This window comes from Ambystoma mexicanum, chromosome 2p (genome assembly GCF_040938575.1).
Source record: "Ambystoma mexicanum isolate Mex_15411 chromosome 2p, UKY_AmexF1_1, whole genome shotgun sequence".
In the NCBI taxonomy this organism is placed as follows: Eukaryota; Metazoa; Chordata; class Amphibia; order Caudata; family Ambystomatidae; genus Ambystoma; species Ambystoma mexicanum.
This window is the reverse complement of record NC_090923.1, coordinates 58,554,833-58,568,942: the sequence shown is the minus strand read 5'-3', so window position 1 is coordinate 58,568,942 and position 14,110 is coordinate 58,554,833. Positions and strand designations below refer to the sequence as shown.

The window sequence follows — 14,110 nt, the reverse complement described above, 5'->3', positions numbered from 1 at the left end:
TAGGCCTCAAGGTTTGTAAAAGTCTGCAGAGCTGTAGTGTGTTTTCGCATTGCTGGCAAAATCTAGAACAGCATGACAAAACTGCTGACAACAAAGAAAGAAGTCTTTGGAGCAACCCTATTATGGAAGAAGGACAGATTTGGCTGAAGTCATGATCCAGCTCCAGTGACGTCACCATGGCAAGCCAGGCCTATATAAACCCCTGCTTGAGACCACTTTGGCATGAAGGAACGGGGAGAGGGGCAGGAAGGTACGGGGAGAGGGACAGGAGAAGACCGTTGCTACCATTCTCATTCTCCTTTGTAAGATTAAACTTGTTATCCTTACAAGATCGCCCTTTTGCCTTATTTCCTTAGAGGGGTGTACTGATTCTGGTGTGAGCGTAATTAAGAACACCCTTACTCTCCAGGGCTCTTCGCTGCCGCCGTCATTTTGAGCAGAGCATTGGAATTCTGCAGATCTTAAGCTTTTGCACAAGTCGCCTGCTCCTGTATTTTCAGCCGTCTCACTCCAAGAGAAGCTGCAGGGCTGCTCCTGTGTTCGTCGCTGTACAATCTCGTGTCGCCGCCTGACCATATTGACCTTGGTAGGATCTTGCCTTCTTTGTGTCCCTGAGGCATCTTGTGGCCATCTCTCCCACAGAAGTCTTCGCCTGGGTCATCAACTGTAAGCTATCTCTAACTGATTCCTAAATACCGCGAACGACCAAACCTTAACCCTGTGACACAAAGTATGGGCCAGGAGGATAGTTTAGGGGCAAAGCATTTGTCTTAGAAGCAAGACAATGCATAGCAACACAGGTTTGAACCCAAGGCTTGCGCTTAGAAACTGGTCCCCGGTATTAAGCATGTTATAAAAGAACAATTATAATTATAATGATGTCTTCTGTCTACAAGTCTAGACGACTCTCATGGTAGGAACAAAGAGAGAACAATAAGTCTGGAAAGAAGTCTGGAACCTCCACAAGTGGTATTCGGAGAGCTCTGAGCCAGGTGCTTAAGTCTACTTATATATTGCTTTCTTCCCTCAGTCTCTCATAGGTTAACTGGGGCATAACATCCTGACCCAACTCCCTTTGACCTGACCTTTTGGGGTGGAGCCTGGCTTAAGGTGTCCTCCCAAGGCCTATCCGAGCGTGTTGGGATTTAGTGGAGAAGGTTACTTTGAACTTTATCTAACATTGTGACCATAATCTTAACCACTGGCACTGTTATATCTATAAGCACTTAAATTAAGAAGTATAATTGTATTTTTATAAACTTACTTGTTGTTCAGTGTGGACTCATTGTAGCCTTAGATCACTCTCACACCCTTCCCGAGACTAAGCCTTGACCGATCTGCAACATGGCCTTGACTGGGTTTCGCTAACCTCTCACTTTCTTCCCTGTCCACCCTAATAGGGTGCCCCCCAAAGTCCTCCCACATAACCCATGAAGTACAGTAAACTTTCATACTCTGGCTGTAAACTGATGGTGTCACTAAATGTATGAGCCGCTGCACCTAAAAGGACTATAGTGCTATGCGGATGACACCGAGCTCCTCTTCAGGCTACCCTCAGCCACTTCTTTTCCTCCTCTCATCTCTGACTGCCTGTCCCTCATCCAGGAGTGGTGTACCACGAATAAACACTGCCTTAGTGCCTGTAAGACTGAGATTCTTCTCATCGGAACACCTGCTCCCTCGTTTCCTGTCACTCTCTGGCCGGCCTCCCTTGGCCCTCTTCCTGCTCCCGATGGAGGAACTCCCGTCCCCTGCACACTTTCACAAGCTCACAGATAAGCTAAACATTTAAGATGATTTTTAGGAGTAAATTTCAATTCATATATTGAAATATGTTTGTTGACATGCAAGCATATTGTAGCTTCAAAAAATAAAATCTCATAGATGAGGATATTTCTTCAGAAGATGTTTTTATTGTTCAAAAGTTCATAGGTGGCCCAACGCATTTCGAGATAAATATCTCTTCTTCAGTGCAAAGAAGAGATATTTATCTCGAAACGCGTTGGGCCACCTATGAACTTTTGAACAATAAAAACATCTTCTGAAGAAATATCCTCATCTATGAGATTAATTTTTTGAAGCTACAATATGCTTGCATGTCAACAAACATATTTGAATGTATGAATTGAAATTTACTCCTAAAAATCATCTTAAATGTTTAGCTTATCTGTGAGCTTGTGAAAGTGTGCAGGGGACGGGAGTTCCTCCATCAGGAACTTACCTTGTTCACGTATATTTCACAATCCAGATGCCAGGATTGATTGTCATCTCCCCTGCACCTTGAATTTATCAAAAGCACTCGGGTACTACTATAAATCATTCTGAAATTTTGAAACAACTAAAATAACGGTGTGCAAGGTGAACAGACAGTGGATCCTCTTCCTGCTCCCACCAGTGAGGCTAAAAAGCTCAAGGTAATCTTCGACTCAACACTCTCCTTCTCTCCTCACATCTCCGACACCTCAAAGAAGTCACACTACCAGCTGCACCTCCTCAGAGGTATTCTTGCTTTCCTCTCCTTCCCCCAGAAGCTCACTGTCTCCAGAGCTCTGGTTCTCTCTAGGCTGGACTACTGCAACAGCCTCTTTCTAAATCTGCCTGCGTCTACTCTCCGCCCTCTGCAACTCATCCAGAACAGGACCTGCAAGACTTGTCCTTGGCCTCAAGCCCAGGGATCGTATCTCTCCAGGTCTGAAATCTTTGCACTGGCTCCCAGTGGCTGCGAGGATTGAGTTCAAAACCCTCTGCATTGTCAACAAGGCCTATTGGGGCCTCAGTACCTTCAGCTCTCTCTTCCTAGATATCTTCCTTCGCTCATCCGCCTCCAATTTCCTCAGGGTCAGTCGCTTCTCCAAGCAACAAGTCGGTGCTAGATCTCTTTCCTTGGCTGGCGCCTCCCTCTGGAGCAGCCTCCCTGCCTCCCTGAAACTTGAGGAGAACCATCTCCAGTTCTGGAAGCACCTCAAAACCTTTCTCTTTGCTTCTGCTTTTTCTCCTCCACTCCCCTGCTGACTTCCTGGCTGAAACTGAAATTGCACTGGTTACCTGGCCACCCACTGATCTCGGGCCCAGGTTACCCTCCCAACCCCTCCAGTCGCACCCCTGCACTGCCATCCTGGCAACCCACGCACTTGGGGACTGTTTACTGTATCCCTACAGTTCCACTACCAGCACTTGACACCTGATGTCTGCACTTACCTTGCAATTGCCACCAGCTGGCCTTACTTCACTTATTTAATTTATTATCCTTATCCCATGTACTGCACTTCCCCCCCCCTTTCCATGCACTTCAGCGATCTGATTGACACCTGGCCTAGTAGGATCGTTGTTTGTCTTCCCTCTGTTCCCCCCCGTTGCGCCTTGAACACTTGTGTATTGGTGTGTTATAAATGCCATGTCAAATCATTTCATATCATATTATATAGTATTGGGCCCAGAATTTAGATCAGGTTGTTCAGACCCAGCCCCAGGCCAGGGGCAGCTAAGGAATTTATGATCACTAATACTTGGCCTGCATACCTGCAGGATGAAGCAGGTGTCCTGAGAGACACCTGCATGTCTATCTCTTCAGAGACAAGGAGCAACAACAGAACAGCTTAGTTCCATTACACACCCTTTACGCACATACAGAGGCTCCTGAACATTCCATCAAAAATGAAGGCACACCCCTGTACACTCACACCAGAAAAAATACAACCCGCTAGGGAAAAAAGGCCCAAGAGACTGCTTGCAAGGATAACAAATATTTACTTCTACAAAATATAAATGCATCAGAAAGAACTCTGCTGCCGCTGAACGTTCTGGTAAATTGAGGATGTGCAGCAAGCTAAAAGGACGCCTGGCGTCATCAATGTCGTCATTACATACAGTACACACCTACGAAGCTGGTTGGAGTGACCCTATACATGGGCAGCCCACTCCATAGGGGATACTAGGCCATTGGCCCCAGCCTTCTTGTCCATCTCCGTCCACGTGGGTGATGCTGGGCTTGTCATCCGTGATAACATGGCCTGACAAGGAGTTACGTATTCCGAAAACAATGCTACTCTATCACTGTAATGGTGCAACTGGCAGACACAGAGATGGGCCCAGGGGGAGAGCCAAGTTCATACCAACTTCAATACTTCACTCACTCTTAGATGCGCCATAAGCCTCCAAGGTCATCCACTGTCGTATTGAGCTATGATTTCATCCCTCCCTGGCAACTCGCAGCACAAATCACGTGACCCAAACGTGAAGGCAAGATAGCCTTGCATTGTAATTTTTTTGATCGATTGGGGTCTTGCAGCTTTATGGTCAGCGGTCCAGGAACGCCCCTCACCCCCTGCTCCCTCAAAGTGCAGTTTATTGTTTGTTTCTCATTCTGAATCGCATAGGGGTGTGGGAAGACCCTCTCTTCTTCCCAACAAAACAACAAAGTGTGTGGTAATCCTTTCTGACCGATTTTCATTGAAGTACATTTAGGCAAGAGAAGACACCATTACCAGGTTGCAAATAATGTCAAACTGATGCATAGGTATCACTTTGACATTGCCCTTAGGAACAGAAAGTGGCAGCTTAGAATAGAACTAAAAGGGATTGCATGTGAAACCCATGAACCAGAGAAACACGCTGTATTGATAAAGAAGTATCGTACACTATATCGACTGTGGCTAAGGAAGCACAAATACACCTTGCAATGCGAGAAGTGGCGTGTACAGTAGCATATCAAATGATGCAAAAATGACTATAGCCCAGTGTTCTATGAGGTACAAGAGGCAGATTGGGTTAGGCACATAGAGGCTATGTTTGGTGTTATCTCCAATGATACGCACCCCTGAGGTAAAGATCTTGGTTGATTGGACGGCGTCAATAATGTCCGGAATGAGAGGGATTGGATATTTGTCTTTTACAGTTAGTGCGTTTAGACCTCTAAAATCCAGACAAGGTCTATGTTCCGTGGTGGTTCTTTTGGGGAAAAAAGAGAGACGCTCCTGCAGGAGACAAACTCCCTAATCAGACCATTAGGCATATTTTGTTGAAGATATTCTTTTAAGGCACTGCTGTTTACCGGTATCAGATTAATAGCACAGTCCTCAGGACGGTGAGGTGGTAAGGAATGTATAGGATTTGAGCAGAATACTTAATGAAATTCCTGTGTTTAGGTATTGTGTAACACAGTGTCTGGATATCCTCATTTAGTAAGGTACCTGGAACTGCCACTACAGATACTGGACGTGTTTCTTGAACACAATGTGTCATACAGTGTCCGCATCCTAGAACACTGTGTGAGCCCTCAATCAACATATGGATTATGAAGAATTATGAAGACTAAGCAAGGAATCCCCAATATTACAGGGAAATGTGCTGTCTGTACAATATCAAAGGTGATGATCTCCGGATGATGGTTAATCCACATATGCATTGGTGAAGTGTTGTGGACAATAGGCTCGCTAATCAGTTCTCTACCGTCCACGCCTTCCACTGGTACTGGCATGGACTTTGTAGAAAGAGGTATCTTATTTTGAGAAGCTCAAGTAGCATCCATGAATAGTCCGACCGCCCCTGAATCCAATAGGGCTGCAACTTTGATAGCGCAGTCTTCTGGTAGGTGGAGAAACACTGAAAGTACTCTGAGGAACAGACATGAGTCAGACATGTTGGGAGATTCCGATTGCCCCCGAATCCAAGTTCCATCTAAGACCGGTAGATGGAGTTTTCATTTCTTCGAGATGAGCCAAGGGGCAACTCCTGAGCAAGTGGAAGGAAGAACCAAAATACATGCACAGACCTTGTGCACGACGCCTGGATCTTTCTTCTGGATTAGGTGGATCCCTTGTAGCACCCATTTGCACAGGTTCAGGGGTGTCCCAAACTGCTTCAAGTGGGTGCTGTGGTGAAGATGGTGGTCTGAGGTTCAATGGCCTGGACTTTCGTTTTCCAGCCTTACGTTCCTGGATACGGTAGTCTATCTGTGTTACCAGATGGATCAGGGCCTCCAGGGTTGGGGGCCTTGGAACCAGAGATACCTCATCTTTTAATTCATATGAGAGCCCTCAACGGTACAAGGTCATACAAGCCTCATTGGACCAAGTAGCTTGTGTAGCCGTTGTCGGAATCTTATAGTGTAGGCCATTATGTCCATGTGGCCTTGAGGAAAATCAAGGAGGTCTTCATGCAGGGTATATAAAAAAATCAGGACGATATGAAGGCATCCAGTGTGTTCAGGACGGGATCATTGTTAACCAGGTGTGGCCCATGCCAAAGCAGTGCCGGATAGTTGGGTTACAATGTACCCCACGTGTCATGGTCATTTTGAAAAGAAGCGTGACGGAATGAAAACTAGACCGTACATGCATCCAGCAATTCTTTTAGCCGCTTCGAATCCCCATGGTACCACCGAGGGTGCAGTGGTAGCCATTAGCGAGATGCCATCCCGTAACTGCAGTGCTTGCTGTAGGACAATATTTTCATTTTTTAAGGTCTGTTCTTCTATAGACAAGTTCTGAGCAGCAGCCACCAACTCCTGGAGTTGTGCCATGGTCTTTGGTAAAGGGCGTTGCAAGCTTTTAGGCTTTTGCCTACCCGGTTCTTTAGCATCAGTTCTCTGATCGTGTAAGTAAAGTCTCTCCTCTCCTGATACCAGGGCTGTCTGGAATGACACAGAGTGGCCCGGCAAAAGGGAGGAAGGACCCAAGGAAAAGCTCCCGTAGGAGTAAAAACACCTTGGCAGCAATTGAGCTTCGTGCAGAGTAGACACTGGATGGCAGTCAGCTTGCAGAACCAAACGTGAGCGAGCTGAATTAGCCCACGAATTACAGGATAGATGTCAGGTAGCAGCTAAGAGCACACATGGAGCGAAGGTCACAGGCAGAGGTAAGCGGGACAAAGGTAAGCAAGAGAAACAGAGTAGCAAGGAAGCAAAGGAAGAACACAGAAGAGCATTACCGGCAACAGGAGTTGTAACGCAAAGCGTTGTTGTCAGCCGGCAGTCTTGAATGCGAGAAGGCGGTGGCTACTCTCCCAGATGCGTAGGGTGACGTATCTAACGTGGCGCCATGTTGGAACTCAAAGTGCTGCATTAGGTTCTTGTTAGGCAGGGATAAGGAAAAAGCGTCTTGTGGTTGGCGTCGCGTTCTGCTCCTGGTTGGCAAATGGGGTGATGTGCCATGTTGTGATTGGCGCGACGCACGCCACCTGTGAAGTAATGACCAGGAACGGATGCGGGTGCTAACACCAAGCTCACATCAGTGGGAAATTAATCTGGCCTGGTTATTCATGCTGACATAAAGAACTTCATGCAGACATGCAAAATATGCCAGAAAACCAGTGCACATATTCCCTTACCTGCCCCTCTAAACCCCTTACCAATCATAGAAGTCCATTTTGCCCGAATTGGGATGGATATCATTGGGCCGTTGGAGACCTCTAAACTGGGTAATAAATATGTCATTGTAATCCTTGATTACGTTACTCAATACCCAGAGGCTTTCCCCATGCGGAACAATACAACCCAACAGATCTTAAAACATCTTTTACCATTCTTTTCTAGGGTTGGGTTCCCCAAGGAAATTCTAACGGAACAGGGATCCAATTGTATGAGCAAATTGATAAATCAGGGAATTACTACATATCTCCACCTTAAGAACCTGATTTTCCCACCCCCATAACGGACAGATTGGTCAAGAGATTTAATAAAAGACTTAAGATGATTTTGAGAAAATTGTCAGATCAGGATGCAAAGAACTGGAATAGCATCATCCCATGGCCCCTATTTGCAGAAAGAAAGACTCCTTAGGCATCCACCGGTTTCTTTATGGTAGAGAACCAAAATGTGTCTTACACATGCTACGAGAGACCTGGGAAGAAAGGGGGGAAGCACCTATTCCCCTTTCACAAATGGCTATCCGATTACAAGAGCATATGAACTTTGTTCAAAATCTAGTCTACACTCACGTGAAAAAAGCTCAGCCCAACAGAAGTCCACCTATGACAAGAAAGTAAATATAAGATCCTTTTCAGTAGGGCAAAAGGCATTAGTCCTCTTATCTACCTGTGAAAATAAACTTGTCTGAAGGTGGAATGGGCCATATGAGGTACTAGAGGAAATTGAGACCTGTACCTATAAAGTAGCCCAAACTGATAAGAAGCAAAAACAAAAACACCTTTACCATGTAAATCTCTTAAAGGAGTGGAAAGTAAATCGTTCCGCTGCCTTAACCTTGATAGTGTCCTGCTTGATCCCAGAGGAGATAGACAATTCAGAGCTCATTCACAAGAAAAAGTGGTCCATTTAAAACCCTATAGACTGCAGGAAGCCCGAAAACAAATAGTGGTAGAGGAAGTGAAAGAAATGCTGAAGGCAAGCATTATTGAGCCTTCTTCTAACCCATGGTCCTCTCCTATTGTATTGGTAACAAAATCTGATAATTCTAGGAGGTTTTGCATAGACTTCAGAAAGGTTAACGCCATCTCCGTCTTCAATGCCTATCATATGCCACGTATCGGTGAGTTAATAGATAAACTTGGAAGTGGCATCTTTCTATCGACCCTAGACTTAACCATGGGATAATGGCAGGTCCCCGTACATTGACCGGACAAGGAAAAGACAGCTTTCTCAACACCCCTGAGACTATTCCAGTTTAATTCCTCCCTTTCTGGCCTTTTTGGGGCCCCAGCCACTTTCCAAAGGCTTATGGACAGGATATTACAGCCCTACTCCGATTTCTGTGGGGCTTATATTGACGACATAGTCCTTTACAGTAAGGCTTGGGAAGACCATCTTTCCCATCTCTTTACTATTATGAGAACCCTCAGAGAAGCCAGCTTAACTGCCAATCCATCCAAATGTAAGCTGTTCCATTCAGCCGTGAAATACCTCAGCTTCTTTGTAGGGAATGGCAGTGTCCAGCCCCAATGAGAAAAAGTGAAAGCTGTCCTAGATACCCCCATGCCTAAGTCCAAGAGAGACCTCAGGGCGTTCCTAGGATTGATAGGTTATGACCGTAGTTTTATCCCTAATTTCTCAGATAAAACAGCTAGGTTAATCGACAAATCAAAGAATGCTGAACCCCAGAAGATTCATTGGACTGATGAGGACAACATATGTTACAACAACTTAAAACAAACCTTGTGCTAGAACCCAATACTAAAGGTGGTAGACTTTTCAAAGGAGTTTGTATTACAAACCGATGCCTTTCTCACAGGGTTAGGAGCAGTTTTATCACAAAATTGTGATAGATTAGAACACCCTATCCTATTCACTAGTCGAAAACTCTTCCCACGTGAAAAGAACTACTCCATATTGGAGTTAGAGGCCCTTGCCATCAAATGGGTAATCAGCCATCTAAGATACTATCTTTCTGGAAGGAAGTTCACCCTTGTCACAGACCACTCACCTTTAGTATGGATAAGCCAACGAAAGGATTCTAATCCTTGTGTCATGCAATGGTTCTTAGACCTGCAACCCTACTGTTTCACTGTGGAACACCGAAAAGGCAAAGACCAGGGGAACGTCAATTTCCGTTCTCGGTTTCCCTGTGAAACAGATGCGGCCACATCGCATAGCGGAAGGGTATGTGAGAAACGGAAGGTGTCTCACCCTCTAGTCCCTGGGGATCTCTCTATCAGGTGTCCAGGGCACGGCCATCGCTTTGGGATCCAGACCCTGGGATGGACCAGTACCAGTGTGGGAGGATCACCTGGCTGAGGGGTCTTCGGGGAGTGGGAGTGGGACACCGGATGGCGATTCGCAGTTTCCCTCCCCCTGCAACACCTTTAACCTATCCTACCAGGTAGGATACATGGGAACTTTAACCCCCTCGCCCCCTTTCCCTTCTCCACACTTTCACACGGACAGCCCGCTCTGGGAGAGTACAGACTCACCCCCGAGCAGTGTATCTAACATGTCCCGCTACTATGGTCAGGTGAAGTCAGGCAATTAATGACAATCAGTCACACCTGACTTCCATTAAACTTCCCCAAACTGATAAAAGGCAGAGCACAAGAGCACACGCTGAGCGAGGCAAAGCACACGAAGGAACAGCAGTTTCGAGTCGGCAGGTGAAGGAGGGGAGAAAGATGGGAAACCAAGAAGGGTTTGCAAAAAGGGAAATACCGTTGACCTTTTCGGCAAGAAACTGTTACTTTCCAGAAACCTTCGAAGCAGGAAGAATAAGGCCAGGAAACCAGACTGAAGACTCTTGCATTGTGTGTCGGAGATACCGAAGACCCTCCCGCATAACTAACCAAGGTGGGGTTTAGCGGCAGCCGCTGGGTATCGTCCTTGGCTCTAAGCACAAAGAAGCATTAGAGAGATCAACACAGCCAGAGAGTTGGGGAGACCAATGCAAGACCGGTCTGTGTTGAAGTCAAGGTTGCAAGCGGCAACATTATAGAACGTGTGCTGGAACAAACACTGTTAAATGCGTGTGTTGAAAGGCGCAAGTAAACCTAAACTGCTGATGAATGTTTGAACTTGAGAAGGAAAGATATGATACCGTTAACAGAGTGGTCCGGCACATTGAGTGTGCTCAATCGAAGGTCTCTGTAAGGTATCCCGCCAAGAGAAACGAAAGCCAAAAGATTGTTGAGAATATTATATTAAGTGAATCGAAGTGGTCTTGCAACGGATTAAGCAAAACCCATCGCACATTCGAAAGTCTTTTGATATCAGGAGGATTCAAGCCCGAACGAGGGAGATCCATGGTCCGAGCCCGAGCGAGAGAGACCAAGAGTAAACATTGTGGTACGAAGGGGTCGAAGCCTGAAGGAGGGAGAACCATGATAAATACTGGAAGCAAGAACTTGTGCATGTGAAGATCTGAGTAGAAATGGAACTTTGATATTTGTTTGTTATGACAGGCCCTATGCAGTAAGAGACTGTTATTGGATTAGAGATTTTGGCAGAATGAACTAATGTCAATGCTATGAACTGTGTCCTCATGGCAGAGAAGCCAGAGTGTGTGTGAAGCTCGAACATACCGCCTTGCCCTGTGCTGAAAACGTGTGCAAGGGAAGCCAACAGCTCAACCGTCCTGACATATTATTTCTTGAACACTTTTATTAGTTGCAAACATTATTGTCCCACACACTTTTGTATTTAGAAGTAAGGATTGGCATTAGGTTTATTAGTATAGGCCCATGTATTTTGACAGAGACTCGACTAGGATTGCGTTATTATTATTTATCCTTAGATTTAGGTTAGATAGGCGTTCAACCAACCCATTGAAGTTCAGTAAACACACTTGAACTGATATCACATTTCACTTGTGTCTGTCCTCACTTTTTGACACCATGATTTCCTTACAATACACACAGCACATAACCACTTAACGGCCAAGAGTCAAAGATCACTAATCCAATGGCTAGTCACGAGTGCACATTTTGCACCCTGATGTAGTTGTGATTTTATGCCGACAAGACCCCCTTAGGTATGTCACTCTACAAAGGTGAAAATAAGGCAGCCAGCTTTTTCTGATTGATTCTATTTTCTTCATATCGAAGATGTGGGCAAATTGCACGTTAGAACTTTCGAGGTCATAATATCAACGGAGCTTCTCTCATTGGTTTGCCACACAGATTTCTTAAAGATTTAGTCTGAACATGCATAGAATTGAGGTGGCAAGTGACTTTTTTGTGACTGGTTAATATCTTATAACTTGAATTTTTGCCCCTGTCACCCTCCGCAAAGAGCCCCCCCCCACCACCCTGCCCCAAACCCAAAATGACAATAATATTAGGTTAAACATGTCATGTGAATTAAGTCTTATATTCAAAAGTGCTCTTTGTGAAACAAAATAGTTGAAGGGCTGAACCTACAGCAATTTTGGACACCAAGCACGGCACGCAAGAAATGAACCCATAACCCTGATAGAGTACCTGGAAATGTATGCGCCACTTGTTCAAAGTGTGGGTCGGATGCACTCCACTGCTTGTACAGGTTCACCAGGTTGATGTTTAGCTGGAAATAGTCCCACAAAATCTCCTGCTCAACGTTCACATCCCCTTCCCCTCCAAAGAGCTTTACTTCTGGTTCAGGCTTAATGATCCTTGGGGTTTCTTCCTCCTCTTCTTTTATTGGGGTCTGTTGGCATAGGCTCTCTGGTTTTATATCATGGCTCTCTTGCACAGTGTTCTTCTGGGCTCTTGCCCCTTTCCTTTTGGGGTTGAGCTTTGCGTTACCGATCGGCTTTATGTCAGTGGCAGATGCTTTCTCCTCTTTGTGGGCGTTTGTTGAATTGCCATAGACCATGTACCATATGCGGTCATCTGTCTGGCTAAGAGTCCACACGCGACCAGCAAAAACACCCGTCCAATGTCCGGGATGGCTTTCAGTCCACCTGGTAGTTCAAAGAAAACATAACACTGAGAAATGCTCAAGTACTTCAAAGCAAAATAAAAACATCATTTAAATTACACTGGGAAAAAAAAATCCAGTAGCTCTAATGAGTAAGTAATGACACTGTCACCCCTTCAAACCAAAGCCTACAACATTTATACAATCATGCCCACAATCAAACATTATAATGAACTGTTGAGAAGCAAGGTTGAATGTGTTTGTTTATCTATTTATTTATTTATTTATTCATATTTGTTAAGCGCACAGAAACAGCCCTGAGGCATCGTGGCACTGGTTACAGGAATAGCGCGACTTAGTTACAACATATGAAAAAAGCACACATACAGTTTATACAAAAGCAGCATTTGCAGTATGTGTAAGTTGGCTGTCGGTAGAGGAGGTTTAGTTAAAGAGAGAGTTTTTGAGTTTTTTTCTGAACGCCAACAGGGAGCATTCTGCTCTTAGAGCGTGGGGAAGATTGTTCCAGAGCCTAGGTGCTATGTAGGGGAAACCCAGCCCACCTGCTGTGGTCTTGTTGATGCGGGGTAGAGTGAGTTGGTTGGTGTAGCACAGTCTGGTCGGTCTGGATGAAGTCCGTCTGAAGATAGTGTCTGAGAGGTAAGATGGTGCAGTGTGATGGATACATTTCTGGGTAGTAGTCAGAACCTTGAAGGTGATGCGTTCTTTTGACAGGGAGCCAATGAACAGATTGTCTTGCAAGTGAGATGTGTTCCCTTTTGGAGATGCTTAAGGCTGCTCTCAGAGCGTTGTTTTGGGTGACCTGCAGTTTGTTTAGGTTTTTCTCAGAGGTGCCGGCTAGGAGTGCGTTACAATAATCAAGTTTAACGCCTATGGTAGCTCTTGCTATTGAGAGACAGTTTTCTTTGGTGAGGAATGGTTTGATGGCGTTGATGAATTTGGTGCTTAGTGCATATGCGGAGACAATGGCACTGACTTGTTTGTCCATGGACAAAGTTGCATCAGTGTAGACCCCTAGCGTTTTCACCGAAGATAGGACTGGAATAATGTAGTTGTCGATGGCATAGGGACTATCTAGTTTAGCCAGTGTATTTTTTTGGCCGAGTATCAGGATCTCAGTCTTATCCCCGTTACGACATAGGCCATTAGTGGCCATCCAGGCTTGAATGGCGGCGTATATATTTTTTAGGGCTAAGGCGTCTGAGTGGTATGAGCCAGTTAGAGGGAGGAGCACTTGGGTGTCATCTGTGTAGTTAGTGTAGGCAATCCCAAGTGCATCCAGTTTATTGAACAAAGGTTTGGTGAATAGGTTGTATAGTGTAGGTGCTGTACAAGAGCCTTGTGGGACACCGTAGTGTATTGTGGAAGGTGTGGCATTGGAGGTGTTAGAAAAGGCTTTCATGGCCTTCTCTTCTAGAAATGATGTTATCCAGGAGGTGGCTTGGTCAGAGAAATGTGCATGGTGGGAAAGGTGTGATGTGAGGGTTTTATGGTCCACTAGGTCGAATGCCGCAGACAGGTCAAGGAGAAGTAGAAGGGCAGGTTTACCTGTGTCCAGTATCTTAGTTATTTGGTTTTTTAGGTCCACTAGGGCAGTCTCTGTTAGATGACCTTTGCGGAAACCTGACTGTCTGGTGCCTAGGATGGAGTTTGTTTCAAGGTATAGTTGGATTTGGCTGTGTGCCACTTTATCTAAAATCTTGAGGAGGAAAGGGACTGTCATTATGGGTCTGTAGTTGTTGGGCATCGTAGGGTCGAGAGTTGGCTTTTTTAGAATTGGGCACACCCAAGCTTCTTTAAGATTGTCTGGGA

The 14,110-nt window shown here is 45.4% G+C and overlaps 1 protein-coding gene across 2 annotated transcripts in view; it reads right to left on the bottom strand.

The window, feature by feature from the left end:
* The window catches only part of OGG1 (8-oxoguanine DNA glycosylase), a 191,212-nt gene that overhangs the window by 154,829 nt on the left and 22,273 nt on the right, over positions 1-14,110 (bottom strand). For both annotated transcript variants that reach the window (XM_069643250.1, XM_069643251.1), the window contains exon 3: positions 11,860-12,320. In XM_069643250.1, the coding sequence (XP_069499351.1) occupies positions 11,860-12,320 (461 nt within the window). The remainder of the gene's footprint in view (positions 1-11,859; positions 12,321-14,110) is intronic.